This window comes from Eptatretus burgeri, chromosome 5 (assembly GCF_056783735.1).
Source record: "Eptatretus burgeri isolate ZD-2024b chromosome 5, Ebu_testis_v1, whole genome shotgun sequence".
NCBI classification, from domain to species: Eukaryota; Metazoa; Chordata; class Myxini; order Myxiniformes; family Myxinidae; genus Eptatretus; species Eptatretus burgeri.
This window is the reverse complement of record NC_140965.1, coordinates 32397056-32414106: the sequence shown is the minus strand read 5'-3', so window position 1 is coordinate 32414106 and position 17051 is coordinate 32397056. Positions and strand designations below refer to the sequence as shown.

Sequence of the window (17051 nt, the reverse complement as noted above, 5' to 3'; positions counted from 1 at the left end):
ATTTTTTGCATTTTACCAACCTTGTTGAAATTTAAAGCCTTTTTAATTTAAAGGTGAATCATAACAGAAGCCCCAGTACACTGCAACGTGTCTTCTCGCACTGTCTTGAGCAACAGTGTTTTAGGTTTACCCACTAGGTTCAGCTGCTCCATTGTTGAATTCAAGAGCATGGTCCTTTCGGAGCTCCATTGTTGAATTCAAGAGCATGGTCCTTTTGGAGCTCCATTGTTGAATTCAAGAGCATGGTCCTTTCGGAGCCATCATCTAGAATGGCATAGGTTTCTATGGATCCTTGTGGGCCATGAAGAAGAACTTTGACGACCTTCAACAGGAGATCATGTGGACGGGAAGGTTTGTCAAGGTACACCGCAGGTGGTGAAGAGCCTGTCATTAAGACGGTATTGCTGGATCTCTGCGTTACATCATGTAGGATGGTTAGATGCAACTCGTTGCAAGTAACGCATGGCTTCCTGAGTGTACAGTGATCAGCCGGGTGGGTCTGACCACACCTCCAGCAACGGACATGTTCTCTTATCCACTTGACAATATGGTCTGTGGAAAGCTTCTTGAATTCTGCACATGAACCGAGGTAATGATCCCTGGTGTCACAATAAGGAAGATAGGGTTTGGGCTTGGTTTTGAAGAAACATTATGCAATGGCTGTGTCCTCGTGACAGCCATCGGTAACTCGGAGTTGTGAAACACAGATGCCCGTGATTCTTTCCCCTTGAAAGATAAAGAACACTGTTCCTTTCTCTCTGATCCCTGGCCCTTGCATTTGTAGAGGACAGCAGCTCGATCCGCTATACACTTAGCTCGGGACTTGGCCTGCAGCTAAGCTGCCAAATGGTGCAACATGTAGGTCTGATTACAATCTGCATTCAAAAGTCCTTGGTTCATGCAGTGCTCGAGGAATCTATCACGATAACTCTGTGGCAGTTTGCGAATCAGCCTGTCAACATGTGAGCCACATCGTAGTTCAAATCCATGTTCACCTTTGCGAGATCGCAACATACCCACAAGGGAGTGCACTGCAAGAGCAAAGTCTTCAAAAGCCTCTGCATCTCCAGTCCTCACTGGTGCCATGTTCATGATAGCACCGATTTCGCTCTGGACGAGTTGCCTTGGCTGTCCATACTTATCCTACAGGGCCCATAAGGCTGCCGTGTATGGCTTCGGATCATGCATGTATGCCTGAGCGAGCTTGTATGCACTTGGTAGCTTAAGGTGGTTTAAGAGTACTTGATATTTGTACTCCTCCGCCAAGTAGGTGTGATTACTTATCAGGCTATCCAATGCCAGCTTGAGAAGGGCAAAGTCACTTTCTTTGCCACTCTGGAAATAAGGCAAACTCGGTTTCGGTACCCCATAGGATGAAGCTATCAGCAGGTCCATGAGGTTTGGGTGTTGCAGGCGTCAAACATGAGTAAGCTGGATGCACATGTGGCAAAGTCGAAGGTGGTAGGTATGTTGCCTGATGACATGGTAACATGTTGGGATGAAAATTTGAAACTTGTAATGGAGCTGTATTCGTGGATGAATAGGCTAGGATACGTACACCTGTTGCGGGCCCCGTATCCACCGCATGGGAGCCCGAGTTCAATGAGACTCCATCAAAACATGCAGTTGGAGGCGCTTACTTCACGTCCTCATTCGGTGATGTATTGTGATTTATGATTAATTGAGGAGTGGGCTGTAGGTCCGCAGTGATGGCTATTGCTGGCTCTGGCTGCCGTAGCGGCAGCTGCGCTGGCAACAGTTCATTTGGTTGAACTGATGGAGTACATGACGATTCACCACTGTGCGGAATCACATGCTGGGCGATAACGGTGGGACACCTGGTTAGGGAGGTAGGTGCCTCATCGGCTGCATCTAAGAATGACACTATCAACCGTGCTTCCTCGAGTTCCTGTTCGGCCTTCCTCAGTCGTCTCTGTCTTGTTAGACGGACGGACAAGGCCTCGCGTTCCCTCAGAGCCTGGCGCTCCATGTCCTGAGCCTGAAGTACTTCATCCTGCAGCTGTTGCTCACGTTTATCAGCCCTCTCATCCTCCCCAACTTGACATGTCAATTCCTTCAACTCATACTGTTTTCGTTTTTCCATTAAGATAGCCGATTGTATACCACTGAGCTGGGATGTACTAGATGTACGGCTGTAGCCAGAACAATGGCTGTGTTGGGAGATATATGCAATGCATAATAAGAGAGATTTTTGCCGGTGGCTTCCTGACGAATGTCGTCTGCATGCAGAACTCGGTCCATCATCCTCATTAATGGAAGGACCACTCGTGTTTGAAGGTACATAGTTAAGAACATAGTCTATCAAACGTTCACTGATACGTCTATCCCTTTTGGATCGGGAAGGCGCCATTAATTTGTTGCCAATGCTGATAATCGCCGGGTCTGGTGACTCGGTGGCTGATACGGATATATCAGGGGTGGGGCCGACAGCGGCCATGGAAACAGAAACAAATGGGTTCGTGACACGAGTGATTGAAGGACTAACGGGATAATGTCGCTGGTATTGTCTGCTGTTTGGGTATAATCGGCAGTCACGGTATCGTTCTCGTGCATAATTTCCTTGTCCAGCTGTTCGGTATCCGGCTCAAAGGACCATGAGACGTAGGCTCTGGAATCCTACAGTAAGGAGATAGAGTACGGGGGATGATAGAGAACAGTGGATCGAGGAAAAGTGACGTGATCAAACGGTTCGGACAGGATGAGACACCGAAACTCCTTTACTGCACAACAATTTAATCAAGGCAAAGATGGCCACAACCAACACACACACACACACACACACACACACACACACACACACACACACACACACACACACACACACACACACACACACACACGGAACCAGTAAGCCAAAAACCGAAAGTTCCCCTTCCTTTCCGGTGGAGAGTATAGGAAAAAACAGTAAGAATTACTGAATCGCATTACACCAACTTGCACATCAACAGATTGCAAGAAAACATTCACAAGTAAAACAGTAAAGCGTTCATATATATATAGCATAGCATCAAAGACTTTCTGACAGTTTACGTTTTGTACCCCACTGTTAGGCCAGATCTGCATCCGTTCTCCAAAATCCAATCATTTCATCCTTGTCACACACCCAACCTGTCCACCAAGTTTCGTCTGAATCCGTCAATAGCTTTTTGAGATATCCTGCTCACAAACAAGCAGACAAACAAGGGTTTGTTGGGTTTATTTTTTGTCGAGGAGGTAATTACGTTATGTGGAAATTTGCAATCAGGTGTTCTGCACATCCCGAGTGCCAAAAAGGTTGCAAATGTTGTGAAATGAACGCTGGTACTTCAACAATTACATTATCGATTCCACATGTTTATTTGTTGTTGTTTTTTTTTTTATGGTGGAGAGTGTATTATAAAAAAGATTCTTACGACATGTCATTTAATTGCAGTTAACAAATGGTGACTGATGTCAGATTAAGGTTGAGTATGATTCAATTCTGACCAGAGCTTTTGTTTATAACTAAGCTTGGCGGCAACCTTGACAGGTAATTATCACCAGGCTGTGCAACCTGCTACCTGCATTTCTACAGGCTTGATGTTTTATATTTACCCAGAAATTTCATCATTGTTCACCGTCCCATGCTCTGTCATTCACTTGCCCCCATATTGATTTTCAGCACCTACATTATAGCTTGAAACACAAGAGTATGTATATTGGTCTGCCCTTACAAACACAATAAAGACAAATTCCCTCAAAAATTATTAATCGACATACGTTACTCTATCTTTCGGGCTGACAGGATGGCCCAGACACTTATCTCTAAGCTGTCTCACCTGGGTTTGAATCTCAACCGAGGTATAAACTCCCGACCAAGTGTCACAGGCAGCGTGATTCATCAATGTGTGCTGTTCCTCGGGTGGACGTTAAATGGGTGTTTCGTTTGCCAACATCAGTTGATGGACGTTAACGATCCCAGAGTGTGCTTCACGAAGGGTAGATGAGCTGTTGCCAGCACCATGGCCAAATTCCAGAACTTGGCATCAGGGTGGGGAAAAATCCTGCCAAATATTTTGTGTTAACAGAGAAGCGTATACCGCATGTTCATTTCGCCAGAGGTTACCTTTATTGTTCTCAACCACCTTAGCTGGGACAAAATAAAACTGTGATGGAATGAGTACAGTCATTTTGATGTCTCTCTAAATTTTCTGTCTGAACAATCGAAAGATGTATTATATGGCATTACTTGCATGGCAAATACAAATTCAACTTCGAACTGGCCATAACCTGAAATCTTTGCACATTTTGCGTATTCTGGCAAAGCTGTGAATCACCGATGAGTAATTTACTTTTGATGCAACATCCTCTTCGAGCCTGAGCAATGCCACCGCAGAAAGCCGTTCTCCAGTCATTGTGGAGCGAAGATTATTCGTGATCAGTTTGACCCTGCTGAATGATTGCTCAGCTGTAGTTATAGCTGAATAAATTGGTAGTGTCCCTACGATGCGATACAGTCTTGTAAGATTGGCTTAAGCGCACTCTAATGTGTTCTTGATCATGAATTTCAAGATGCCTTTTGCATTTATTGTTTAAATACTATTGGTATCACTCCCTTGTGGGTACAGTGTTCAAAATTTTTGGGATTCAGCTAGAAGTTGGTCCACTTTTGCTGTGACGAAGGGTAAAGCCTGAAACGGCTTCACTTTTATTCACGGTGGATCATTTACCAATTGAGGTATTTTATTTCTTGCGAACAAGAACCCGTGGAAAATCCTCCTCATGTAACATGTGACTTAAAGTCCTCCTCACCCCCACCCCCACAAACCACAAGTTATTAACCCCCCCCTCCCAAACTCCAAGTCTTCAACCTTCGCCTCCCATCCTCACGTCCTCACCCCCCCCCCTGCCCCACTTCAAATCCTAAGGCGTGAATCCCTTCCATGCTCCAAGCCTTCAATCTCCTGTGTAGCCTCCATGGTAAAAACTTGGTTTGAAGGAATGCCACATAGTTATTTTGGCAGTGTACAGACAACAGACCACTACCTTGATCGCCGAGGACTATCTTCACAAGGCCTATGACACTTATCAGCTCAAAATCCTTTTCACTGTCACTTTGGTCATTTTACACTGAAGGAAAAACTTATAGGGAGGGCATGGCGTTTGTGAATATGACAGCTCTGAAGGGGGAAGGGAGAAGAGAGAGGTCGTGGGTGAGGGGTGGTAGAGGGCGTGGAGTGCCTTACTTCTGGTTTGACTTGATTGACTTGGGAGGATTGACTTGACCTGAAGGGGGGGGAGAGAGAATCTGCCTTGATTGACTTACATCGAATACACATACACTTCACTTCACAAATTAAAAATTCAGGAAAAACAAATGGTATAAATGAATATTGGATTCCATCATTAGTCCACATATTAAATTTATTACGTACAAAGTTTTTGAAGCATTGTTTAATTATATGGTTTGAAGACAGTTATTACTCACCTGAAATAAACGATTTATAGAGAGCCCGGGAACATGAAAAAAATATAATTAGACAACAGTTCGATCCCTAACTTCAGTTTTCCCAAACAGGGAACCCTACCCTTACTTTTCTACTTACCCTCCCTCCTCCCCTCTCCCGTCTCTATCCCTCCCCGTATCGCGTCTGACCAGATACATTTAAAACGGCTATTAGAATGCATATTTGTGTCAAAACACCAATATTTGTACGATGTAATCACCTTTTGCTGAAACCGAAACTTAAACCATCTTAGGGACGACAAATGATGAAATCAGATATCGAATTAGAGTTATGATAAAGCCATGAGAATTATAACATGCGAGCTTTACAAAAGAGGCTTTACAGAGCTAAGAAAATGGCAGCGACGTGATTTTGAAGCCCCTCCCTGAATGGGGGAATCCCCTCCCTGAACAGGGAAGCCCCACCCCAAACGGACAAACAGCCTGACTGGCAGAGATTATATATAATAGTACGTGCCCGTAGATGCATGGCCGTACGTGCAAAAAAAAAGAAGTTTCAAACCGAGAGCCAGAAACAACAACCACACAGGCCGTTCCTTCGCTCTCGCGTGCCCGTACGTGCGTGGCTCGGAAGTTCGCATATCGCAGTTACGATTATTCGCAATTTAGTTTTAATGGCCAATTATTGCTAACGTATTTTGCCTTTTCGCAATGTCATCGCAAGGAAAAACACAAAGAGAAGAGAAGAAAGAAAAAATAAAAATAAAAAAACGTACGTGCAAAAAAAACAAAAAATTAAAAATAAAAGAAAACTTTCAAACAACCACACAGGCCATTCCCTCGCTCTCGTAAATGACGACTGGATTGGGGCATTGTGTTTATCAATAAATCCGCATAAGAAATTGAGAAATTATTGGAATACACGAAGTCATGACTTTCGGGAAGTCTGTACGTTGCAACCCGTAATGGGGAACGCGGCTAAGGTTCTCTTCCCCCATCGGCCATGCCCACGCAGCAATGTGTCTTGTCATTGGTTGGTAAATAAATGGCCATAACTTGGGAACCACTTGTCCGATTAATATCAAACCTTGAAAAGGCACATACTCAGATCCCCAGCAATATACCTGGCAAGTTTCAATTAGATTGGACCAGCGGTTGTCGAGAAACAGTGGTCACACACACACACACACACACACACACACACACACACACACACACACACACACACACACACACACACACACACACACACACACACACACACACACACACACACACACACACTTGCTTGAGCAGAGGGACCTTGCGTGTGCTGCAGGATTTTAATCCATGACAGCGTAGTGTGTTACTTATGGTTTTCTTTGATACTGTGGTCCTAGCTCTCTTCAGGTCATTGACCAGGTCCTGCCGTGTAGTTCTGGGCTGATCCCTCACCTTTCTCATGATCATTGAGGCTCCACGAGGTGAGATCTTGCATGGAGCCCCAGACCGAGGGAGATTGACTGTTATCTTGAACTTCTTCCATTTTCTAATAATTGTGCCAACAGTTGTTGCCTTCTCACCAAGCTGCTTGCCTATTGTCCTGTAGCCCATCCCAGCCTTGTGCAAGTCTACAATTTTGTCCCTGATGTCCTCAGACAGCTCTCTGGTCTTGCCCATTGTGGAGAGGTTGGAGTCTGATTGATTGAGTGTGGACAGCTGTCTTTTATGCAGATAATGAGTTCAAACAGGTGCAGTTAATACAGGTAATGAGTGGAGAATGGGAGGGCTTCTTAAAGACAAAACTAACAGGTCTGTGAGAGCCGGAATTCTTACTGGTTGGTAGGTAATCAAATACTTATTTCATGCAATAAAATGCAAATTAATTATTTTAAAATCATACAATGTGGTTTTCAGGATTTTTATTTTGGATTCCGTCTTTCACAGTTGAAGTGTACCTATGATAAAAAATTACAGACCTCTACGTGCTTTGTAAGTGGGAAAACCTGCAAAATCGGCAGTGTATCAAATACTTGTTCTCCCCACTGTATGTGCCATCTCTTGGATGGACTTTAATCTGGGTGTCCCATCTGCCAGCAATAGCTGGTGAACGCTAAAGATCCCATGGTGTTTGTCACAGAGAGTAAACAAGTCTTTACTGGCATCCTGAACAAATTGCAAACTCATGTCACCTTCAATGGACCCATCAGGCCAGGCCAGCCCGTTCGTGAATGACTTGAGACAAAAACATTCCCTTACTGACTACACGAGGTGGCAAAAACTGAGGTCATTAAATAAAAAGCAATCGTAGTCGTGGTAGTACTCATGGTGGGAGTAGGCTTATCGACTGATAGGAGACAGAAAACCTTTAACTATCCAATAATTTCAAATCGAGTATTCACAAATTAATGTGCAATCCTAACTCAGCAAGTCATCTTCATTCAAGGACATCTCTGTCTAGTAAAAATTATCGAGGTTTAATGATTATTTTATGAGAGCTTGCAGGATTGGCTAGTGTGATGCATACTTGCCTCTGAGCTGTGTTCCCTGGGTTCAAATCACAGCACAGCTATAAACTGTCACCCTGGTGTTTCACATGCAGGGTGATACATCAATGTGTACACCGTCCATCAGAAGGATGTTAAGCCGTGGAACCCATCTGCTAGCACCGGCTGTTGGTAGACGCTTAAGATCCCATGGTATCTTTCATCAAGAGCAGGCACCCTGAAATTGGCGTTATTTATTTATTGTTGGCACCGTGAACAAATTCGATTCCAACCAACTTCAGTTGACTATCAGGCCTTGTCAGCTAGTTCGTGAAAGACTTTTGGCAAAAAACTTCAATTGGCTTAACCCACAAGAAGGTGGAAATAATTAGGGTCACAACAGTAATAGTCGTAGTAGTAGTAGTATTAGTAGCAGTGGTAGTATGGTTGTTTGATGAAACATGCAATTGTGGTCTTCATTTTACCTCTGGACTGTTTTCTTATTACAGATTGAATCTATCACCCATCTCCCAGGAGTCGACAGTTTGCAACAAGCCCTCGTTGACTCTGCCTCTGGAGCTCCAAGAAGCGGTCAAAGCTGTAATATCAATTTCTGAAAGGCTAAGATGCCAGAAAAATGATGATGAGGTATTCATTAATTTCTGCATAAAAATTGATGCAATGCTTTTAAACTCACAGTGCCATATTCCTCAACCCCGTTATCCTTCGTCTTTCAATTATTATTTTCTACCCTGCTGTTGGTGTGTAAATCTATTGTGCTTGGATTCAGCCGTCTTCTGGAAGCTCTGTCATACAAGCATTTGTACAATACCATAGACAAGCATTTGTACAAGTACCATAGACATTCTAAGCCTTCTTTAATTTCTCTTCTCTTCTCTTGATCAATGAGGACATAAATGAAGCAAATAATTGAACTTCTTCTTTCGTTTGCAACAGAAGGCTGCGGGGTTGAATCATTGGCTGAGGGCATGACTGTGCTGCTGATGCACTGCCCTCTGTAGGTTTGGACAGGAATTTCTAAATTGTTCATAGTGCCGGCGATAGCTCGTCTACTCTTCGCAAAGGACACCATGAGATCTTTAACGACCATGAACAACCAGTGCTGGCAGATGAATGCTGCTGCTGAACGTCCTTCCGAAAGATGGCACACACACACATTGATGCCTCGCCATGCATGTGAAACACCAGGGTGGTAGTTTATAGCTGGGTCAGGATTAAAACCCAGGCGAGACAGCTTAGGGGCGAGTGTGCGTACCTCGAGGCCATCCTGCGAGCCCAGCATTGAGCTCTTAATAATGAGTGAATATAATGGTCTATAGAATTATTACTACATATAAAAAGGGAAATTAAGCACGACAATGCAATTATGACAAGAATGAAATGACAATATTTCAAAAATTAAGCAAATAGAGAAAACACCAATCGATTTCTCCCAAAATTTGAGAAATCTCCGTTTCTGTGTGTTCGACTTCTGTGCACTCCGGACTCGCTGGGTGGAATGAGTTGAAAACTGGTGGTTGTGTTTGGGGTGTGTGCAGGGGAAGGTTTTAAGTGGTTAAAAAAAAATACTCTGGTATTACAAGCGATAACAAAATACAAAATGGACAGCATCGAAGTGGGGAAATTGAGCTGTCTGTAAGGGCAGCTTCTTTGCTGGTGAATAAAACACAATCAAGTATTTTATCATACACTACAAAAACGTACATCACCATAAATGAAATGTAAAAAGAATGTATTTCAGCCCAAAATTCCGATCAGTTTTCAGAAGCTTGTTGTTACAATCTCGAAATATGCAAAACGTAATGAGGACTCTCACTCACTTTCATAGTACTGCTCACCTCCACTCATTCGTCCCTCTTTTTTTCTCCCACCTGTGGAAGAAACTTCCACATTCTCTTCAATGGCATTCTTCCTTCCAGGTCTTCAAAACAGTTGTTCACCACCATCTCTGAGCCTGGTGTTGGCTTAACGGTTAAGGTGGCTGGTTTAAGATCTTAGGGTCTTGAGTTTGAGCTCCTGCCGTTCCACTGAAATATCACCAGGTGGGTTGACTCAGCCTGTCATCCATCCAAGGTTGGCAAAATGAGTACCAGCATACTGGTAACAGGGGCACTGCATCAGCGGCACAGCCACACTTCCAGAAATGATGCAACCAGCAGCAACAGAATGCATATGAAACAACAAGTGGAACATTTCAATGTCATCGAACATCAATGTGAAAGCAAAGCCATCGAACAACGTCTCATCCAACCAGGTCCGAATCGATAATCCCAAGTTCCCACAAAGTATTACCGTCCACTGAAAGGGAATTAAGCTGGAGGACTCGTCTGCCAGCACTCGTCGATCATCGATGCTAAAGATCCCATGTTGTTTTTGTGAAGAGTGTGAAAGTTTTCTCCGGCAAACTGAACAAACTACAAATTCCTGCCACTGTCAATCGAATTTCAGTCCTGGCCAACTGGTTCGTGAAAGACTTTGGCCGAAAACATTTTCCAGCTGGGAATAATTATGGCCGTTAAAGTAGTCGTAGTAGTAGTAGTACATAAAAGAAAGAAAGTCTGTAATCACCTGTTCAACTAATGCAATGGTAGTGGTTTCCGATGCACAGCCAACGTAGCTTTTCCTAAATCTTTTGGTATCATGTTTCTATATTTCATAGGTGGGTTTCTTTTGGGAGAAGTACTGTATGCATGTAATTTGCATGCTCGCTTTAAATGAGAGGAGAACTAATTTTCAAATGTTTTTATTATTTATTCACATGCAGCCTGTGGCTGCTGGTTGCATCATTTTCTGGAGGTGCAGTTGTGCTGCTGATGGCAATGCCCCATTACCAGTAAGCTCGTAATCATTTTGTCAACCTCAGAAGGATGACAAGCTGAGTCAACCCACCTGGTGTTAATTCAACGACAGGCAGGGGCTTAAACTCAAGACCCTAAGATCTTAAGCCAGCCACCTTAACCGTTGAGCCAACACCAGACTATTTCAAATGTAATCTAAATTTACTGCAAGCAAAACGTCCTGCATGCAATTACTGCATACAGTATTACTTTAGTTAATTTAGAGCATGATCAAACGTACAGCGATACAACCCTAATGATTGTAATGCAATTTCATTTGAAATTCAAGGTGAACAAAACTTTTAAATTGGCATTTTTGTCCGACAGCTGAAAGAAGATTGGATGTACGTGGCTATGGTGGTTGATCGGATCTTCCTCATGGTGTTCATCATATTCACCTTGCTTGGAACCTTTGGAATATTTGTTGATGCAAGTTATAACGTCACACCTAGTGAACCATTCTGAAACTTAGAGGAACACGAACAGACTGATGGATTGAATTGTTGGGGTGTGTATGAAGCAGAGACATTAAGGCCTAAATGGCCGTCCTCATATGCCCAAGTTCCTTGTATTCCCTTGTAAGGAAGAGATTTGTTGGAGTTAAGGCAATGTCTTTTTCAGACGAAAGTACATGGTCTTAAATGATGTAACCCTTTTCCCAAAGTCAGTGTGGAAAGTGCATCAGTCATTAGGAAGTGTGAAGAAAACTGGTTTCATCATCTATAAACATGATGTAGTTGGTCATTTACATTTTTTTTTGTTTCACCATAATAAAGTTTTCCTTCACCATTGTCATGGCACGTGAACTACTGATGCTAACACTCCTGACACCAGTTGCTGCACTCTCCAGAAACATCTCACAGAGCTCTGATGGATGGAGTTTGATGTATATAATTGTCTTTGAAAAGCATACTCCAAGCATCAGTGGCAGCACAGTGGAACATTAAGCTTGGTGTTGGTTTCACGGTTAAAGTGGCTGGCTTAAGATCTCAGGATCTGAAGTTCGAGCACCCGTCCTCCTGCCAGCCTGTCATCCTTCCAAGGTTGGCAAAATGAGTACCAGCTTCCTGGGAACTGGGGCACTGCTTCCAGGAAAATGATGCAACCAGCAGAAACAGGTTGCATACAAAACAACAAGTGGAACATTTCAATATCCATCAATGCAGTAAATACAGTCACTTCTCAGCAGTGCCGAAAAGGCACAGCCATTGAACAATGTCTCATCCAACCAGGTCCGAATCGATAATCCCAAGTTCGCACTGATGTTTTTTGAGTTTACGTCTCCTGGTACGCTTTGTGTTTATATTCTTGCCCGAATACTGTTCTCACAATGGAAAGTGCAAAACCACTCGTGATCCCCCTCAATAGAGATGGTCATATCCTGCACATGGTTCAAGCTGCCAATATACTCCAAATTAATAATTTAACACCATCAAACTAAAATACACAATTTGGCGTCTGTCTGACCGCGACACATTCTGTTACTTATCTCATCTCAACCAAACTTGACAGGAGGACGAAGGGTCCCACTATGAAGGATATAGCAACTTAACTTGCCTCCACACTGAGGGGGGTTTTCCACCGTGGGAAAAATCTGTGTAAAGGTGTATAGATATAGCTTATCATGGCGTTTTTCCAAGGCCACTTCTCATAACAAAAATAATAATGACACTAATGATAATAGCATAATAGCGAACGCAGTGAGCTTCATACTTAACGTGTGCACATGAGAGAATAGGAAACAACAACAACAACAACACAATACCCCTGGCTATTTGGATTCCGTGTCGTTAGCTATGACCTTTTGCTTCCGGTTGTTTTTAAATGCTATGCGGTGTATAAACACGATTGGGTTATATTTCTATCTTGTGAATATTAGTTAACGCGTGCACATGAGATAATAGGAAACAACAAAAACAATACAATACCCGAGCAATTGTGAATCCGTGTGGTTGGCTATGACCATTTTGCTTCCGGTTTTTTTTTTTTTCCGGTTTTTGTCATGGGGAATGATGCATGCCGGGAGATAAAGGCATTGTCGGAGACATGAAAGACCCAAATAATATCAGACATGGTTTATATTTCCTCCACTGATTTTAATAAAGATATCTCCCGCATCCTCAAAAAATAATTTTTAATCGTGATTTACGTTATTTGATCGCTAATTCCAAAGTAACCGGAAATTGCGTATACAGTTGTGAACAAGTTATAAGTAAAGTCAGAAGCGAATGTAAGAATAATTCTACGTTCACTTCTAGTATTTATTTTTTTAGATGAGATCCTGTTCTAGGCGGTGTCGTTGTTGTGAAGGTAATGTTGAGGTACAATGTTGAGGTATAATGTTGAGGTAATATTAATTTTTTAGATGAGATCCTGTTCTCGGCGGTGTAGTTGTTTTTGTGAAGGTAATGTTGAGGTAATATTTTTTTTTCAGATGAAATCCTGTTCTAGGTGGTGTAGTAGTTTTTGTGAAGGTAATGTTGAGGTAATATTTATTTTTGCAGATGAGATCCTGTTCTAGGCGGTATAGTTGTTGTGAAGGTAATGTTGAGGTAATATAAATTTTTTTTAGATGAGATCCTGTTCGAGGCGGTGTAGTTGTCGTTGTGAAGGTAATGTTAAGGAATTTTTTTTTTTCAGATGAGATCCTGTTCTAGGCAGTGTAGTAGTTATTGTGAAGATAATGTTGAGGTAATATTAATTTTTTTAGATGAGATCCTGTTCTCGGTGGTGTCGTTGTCGTTGTGAAGATAATGTTGAGGTAATATAAATTTTTTTTAGATGAGATCCTGTTTGAGGCGGTGTAGTTGTTGTTGTGAAGGTAATGTTGAGGTAATATTAATTTTTTCAGATGAGATCCTGTTCTCGGCGGTGTAGTTGTTTTTGTGAAGGTAATGTTGAGGTAATATTTTTTTTTTCAGATGAAATCCTGTTCTAGGTGGTGTAGTAGTTTTTGTGAAGGTAATGTTGCGGTAATATTTATTTTTGCAGATGAGATCCTGTTCTCGGCGGTGTAGTTGTTGTTGTGAAGGTAATGTTGAGGTAATATTAATTTTTTTAGATGAGATCCTGTTCTCGGCGGTGTAGTTGTCGTTGTGAAGGTAATGTTGAGGAATTTTTTTTTTCAGATGAGATCCTGTTCTTGGCGGTGTAGTTGTTGTTGTGAAGGTAATGTTGAGGTAATATTAATTTTTTTAGATGAGATCCTGTTCTCGGCGGTGTAGTTGTCGTTGTGAAGGTAATGTTGAGGAATTTTTTTTTTTTCAGATGAGATCCTGTTCTTGGCGGTGTAGTTGTTGTTGTGAACTTAATGTTGAGGAAATGTTTTTTTCTCAGATGAGATCCTGTTCTAGGCGGTGTAGTTGTTGTGAAGGTAATGTTGAGGTAATATTTATTTTTCAGATGAGATCCTGTTCTAGGCGGTGTAGTTGTTGTGAAGGTAATGTTGAGGTATAATGTTGAGGTAATATTAATTTTTTTAGATGAGATCCTGTTCTCGGCGGTGTAGTTGTTGTGAAGGTAATGTTGAGGTAGTATTTATTTTTTCATAGCAAAAATACTTTAATTTGATATATTTAAGAAGCGAATGTAAGAAGAATTCTACATTCGCTTCTTGGCTTTGCCTATTCCATATTATTGTTACTACAAAACACATTAACACGAAAAATATCCCCCCACCCCCCTCCGCAAGGGGTTTTTCCCGCCTTGGACAAACGCTGTGTTGACGTGTATAAGTAGCTCGATCGTGGAGTTTCATGGGGTACCCTAACCGGAAGTAAACATATATATATATATATATATATATATATATATATATATATATATATATATATATATATATATATATATATATATATATAAATATATAAAAACCACAAACACATACTGTCGGCTTACCTTTTCAAACAGTTGCTGCTGCTGTTTAACACTAAGCTGAAATGGAGAAAACTCGATGTTCTCGAGGCATTATCATTACTAGTACGTGCCCGTACGTGCAAAAAAAAAAAAAAACTTTCAAACCGCTTGCCAGAAACAACAACCCCACAGGCCGTTCCTTCACTCTCGTGTGCCTATACGTGCATGGCCGTACGTGCCCGTACGTGTGTGCCCGTACGTGCAAACGAAAAAAAACAAACTTTTAAACAACCAAACAGGCCGTTCCTTCGCTCTCATAAACGACGACGAGATTGGGCGATTGTGTTTATCTATAAATGTGCATAAGAAATCGAGAAATTATTAGAATACAGTAACTCATCACTATCCGGAAGTGGTGCGTGCCCATACGGAATGTTCACAGCATTCCACGAATTATCGCTTTCATTGAAGTAACAACTACTGTGATACTTACACACAGAGTTAATTAAAATCCCAATTAAAATCAAGTTTACCTCCCTCAACAACCACACAGGACGTTCCTTCACTCTCGCATGGCCATACATGCGTGGACGTACGAAAAAAAAAAACTTTCAACGACGTAAAAGTAAACGACGACTGGATTGGAGCATTGTGTTTATCTATAAATGCGCATAAGAAATCGAGAAATTATTAGAATACAGTGAGTCATCACTATCCGGAAGTGGTGCGTGCCCGTACGGAATGTTCACATGCATTCCACGAATTATCGCTTGCATTGAAGTAACAACTACTGTGATACTTACACACACAGAGTTAATTAAAATCCAAATTAAAATCAAGTTTACCTCCCTGTCTTTGCTCACCATGACATTTGCTGCCATTGACCATCGCCACTCCAACGCCACGGTAACAAAGGCAACGATCCACATCGTGATCCCCATCGTAACCGGCATGTCATCGTCGGCCGACCGCGCACTGGCCTACGCAGAAACGTGTCCTTTCATTGGTTGGTAAATAAATGGCCGCAGCAACGTGTCCTGTCATTGGTTGGTAAATAAATGGCCATAACTTGGGAAGCACTTGTCCGATTAATATTAAACCTTGAAAAGGCACATCATCAGGTCCCCAGCAATATACTTGGCAAGTTTCAATTAGATCGGACCAGTGGTTGTCGAGAAAAAGCGGTCACACACACACACACACACACACACACACACACACACACACACACACACACACACACACACACACACACACACACACACACACACACACACACACACACACACACACACACACACACACCTGGAATTTTAGATAGATGTTCATCGCGTCCACCACAGACCCGAGCCAAGATCTACTGTAATCTGTATACCCTACAGGGGATAATAACACGACCCTTCTTGTTGCTCCCGCAGGGAGATGAGTGTGTTCCGTTGCCATGTTGATTGTGGAGCGCTCGCCAAGCGGCTGAAGCACTCAAGAAAACACTCCCATCTGAAACCGTTGACAAGGAACGGCTGCCTTGGCAAGCGCTAGCTAGCCGCTTGGTGAATGAGTTAAAATAAATTCCAAAAATAAAAAAATGATACGGCAACAAAGTTTTAAATGCCGATATGAAGTCCAAACAAAATCAATGTAGGGGATTCAGAGTTTAGGTATCAGGATGGGGTGAGATAAAAATCGGACGTGTGAAGTAGTGTTGGGCCGTATATGTATTACGTACGCACGGAAGGGGGTCTGTAAAATGAACAAGGACAAATGTGTCCAAGAGCCGCGTCATCGAGGTTATGTCTTCAGAAGAAGAAGTAGTAGAAGTAGAAGTAGATGTAGAAGTAGAAGAAGAACAAGAAGTAGAAGAAGAACAAGAACAAGAAGAACAACGTGGAGCTCTCTTCGAGCCAGCGTTTGCAACGCGACACGGCTAAAAACAATTGAACAAATGTCTCAGGGAAAGTGGTGACTTGAACATCTGAACGCTTTCCGGAGGGGTTTGTTCAGTTTTCTCAGCATTTTTAATTCTATAACGTGAGAATTACAGATACAACGATAAAACCCCAACAACAACAACAAAAACAACAACAACAACAGCAGCAGCAGCAGCAGCAGCAGCAGCAAAAGTATAACGGCGGAAACCAGCCTCGCTGTCACATTAAGCATTGACAATTCTATCAGCACTAAATCAGCTTATATCGAAAAGAAAATTACTTGAAGCGGTGATTCGGTTTTACATCTTATTTCTCACAATACATCGACACGATGGTATCGTTGACGCGTTATTTGCTCGTTATCCACGCATAATAACAATGACTACATGACACGAGCTGCCACCTATCAATCCCCCAATGGCGGGTGCTGTTACATAGGGCCGCAAATTATGCACACAAATAATAATTTTCCGATGTACATACGAAGACATCGTGAGGT

The 17051-nt window shown here is 42.3% G+C and overlaps 1 protein-coding gene and 1 long non-coding RNA gene across 4 annotated transcripts in view; one reads left to right on the top strand and one right to left on the bottom strand.

The window, feature by feature from the left end:
* The window catches only part of CHRNB1 (cholinergic receptor nicotinic beta 1 subunit), a 70138-nt gene extending 58578 nt beyond the window's left edge, over nucleotides 1–11560 (top strand). For all 3 annotated transcript variants that reach the window (XM_085881307.1, XM_085881309.1, XM_085881308.1), the window contains exons 10-11: nucleotides 8421–8559; nucleotides 11097–11560. In XM_085881307.1, the coding sequence (XP_085737433.1) occupies nucleotides 8421–8559; nucleotides 11097–11234 (277 nt within the window). In that variant the 3' untranslated portion in view covers nucleotides 11235–11560. The remainder of the gene's footprint in view (nucleotides 1–8420; nucleotides 8560–11096) is intronic.
* The window catches only part of LOC147026180 (uncharacterized), a 13177-nt gene continuing 211 nt past the window's right edge, over nucleotides 4086–17051 (bottom strand). The window contains exons 2-3 of the long non-coding RNA XR_015058139.1: nucleotides 9771–9989; nucleotides 4086–5265 (exon numbers count right to left, since the gene is read on the bottom strand). This is a non-coding gene — a long non-coding RNA (uncharacterized LOC147026180). The remainder of the gene's footprint in view (nucleotides 5266–9770; nucleotides 9990–17051) is intronic.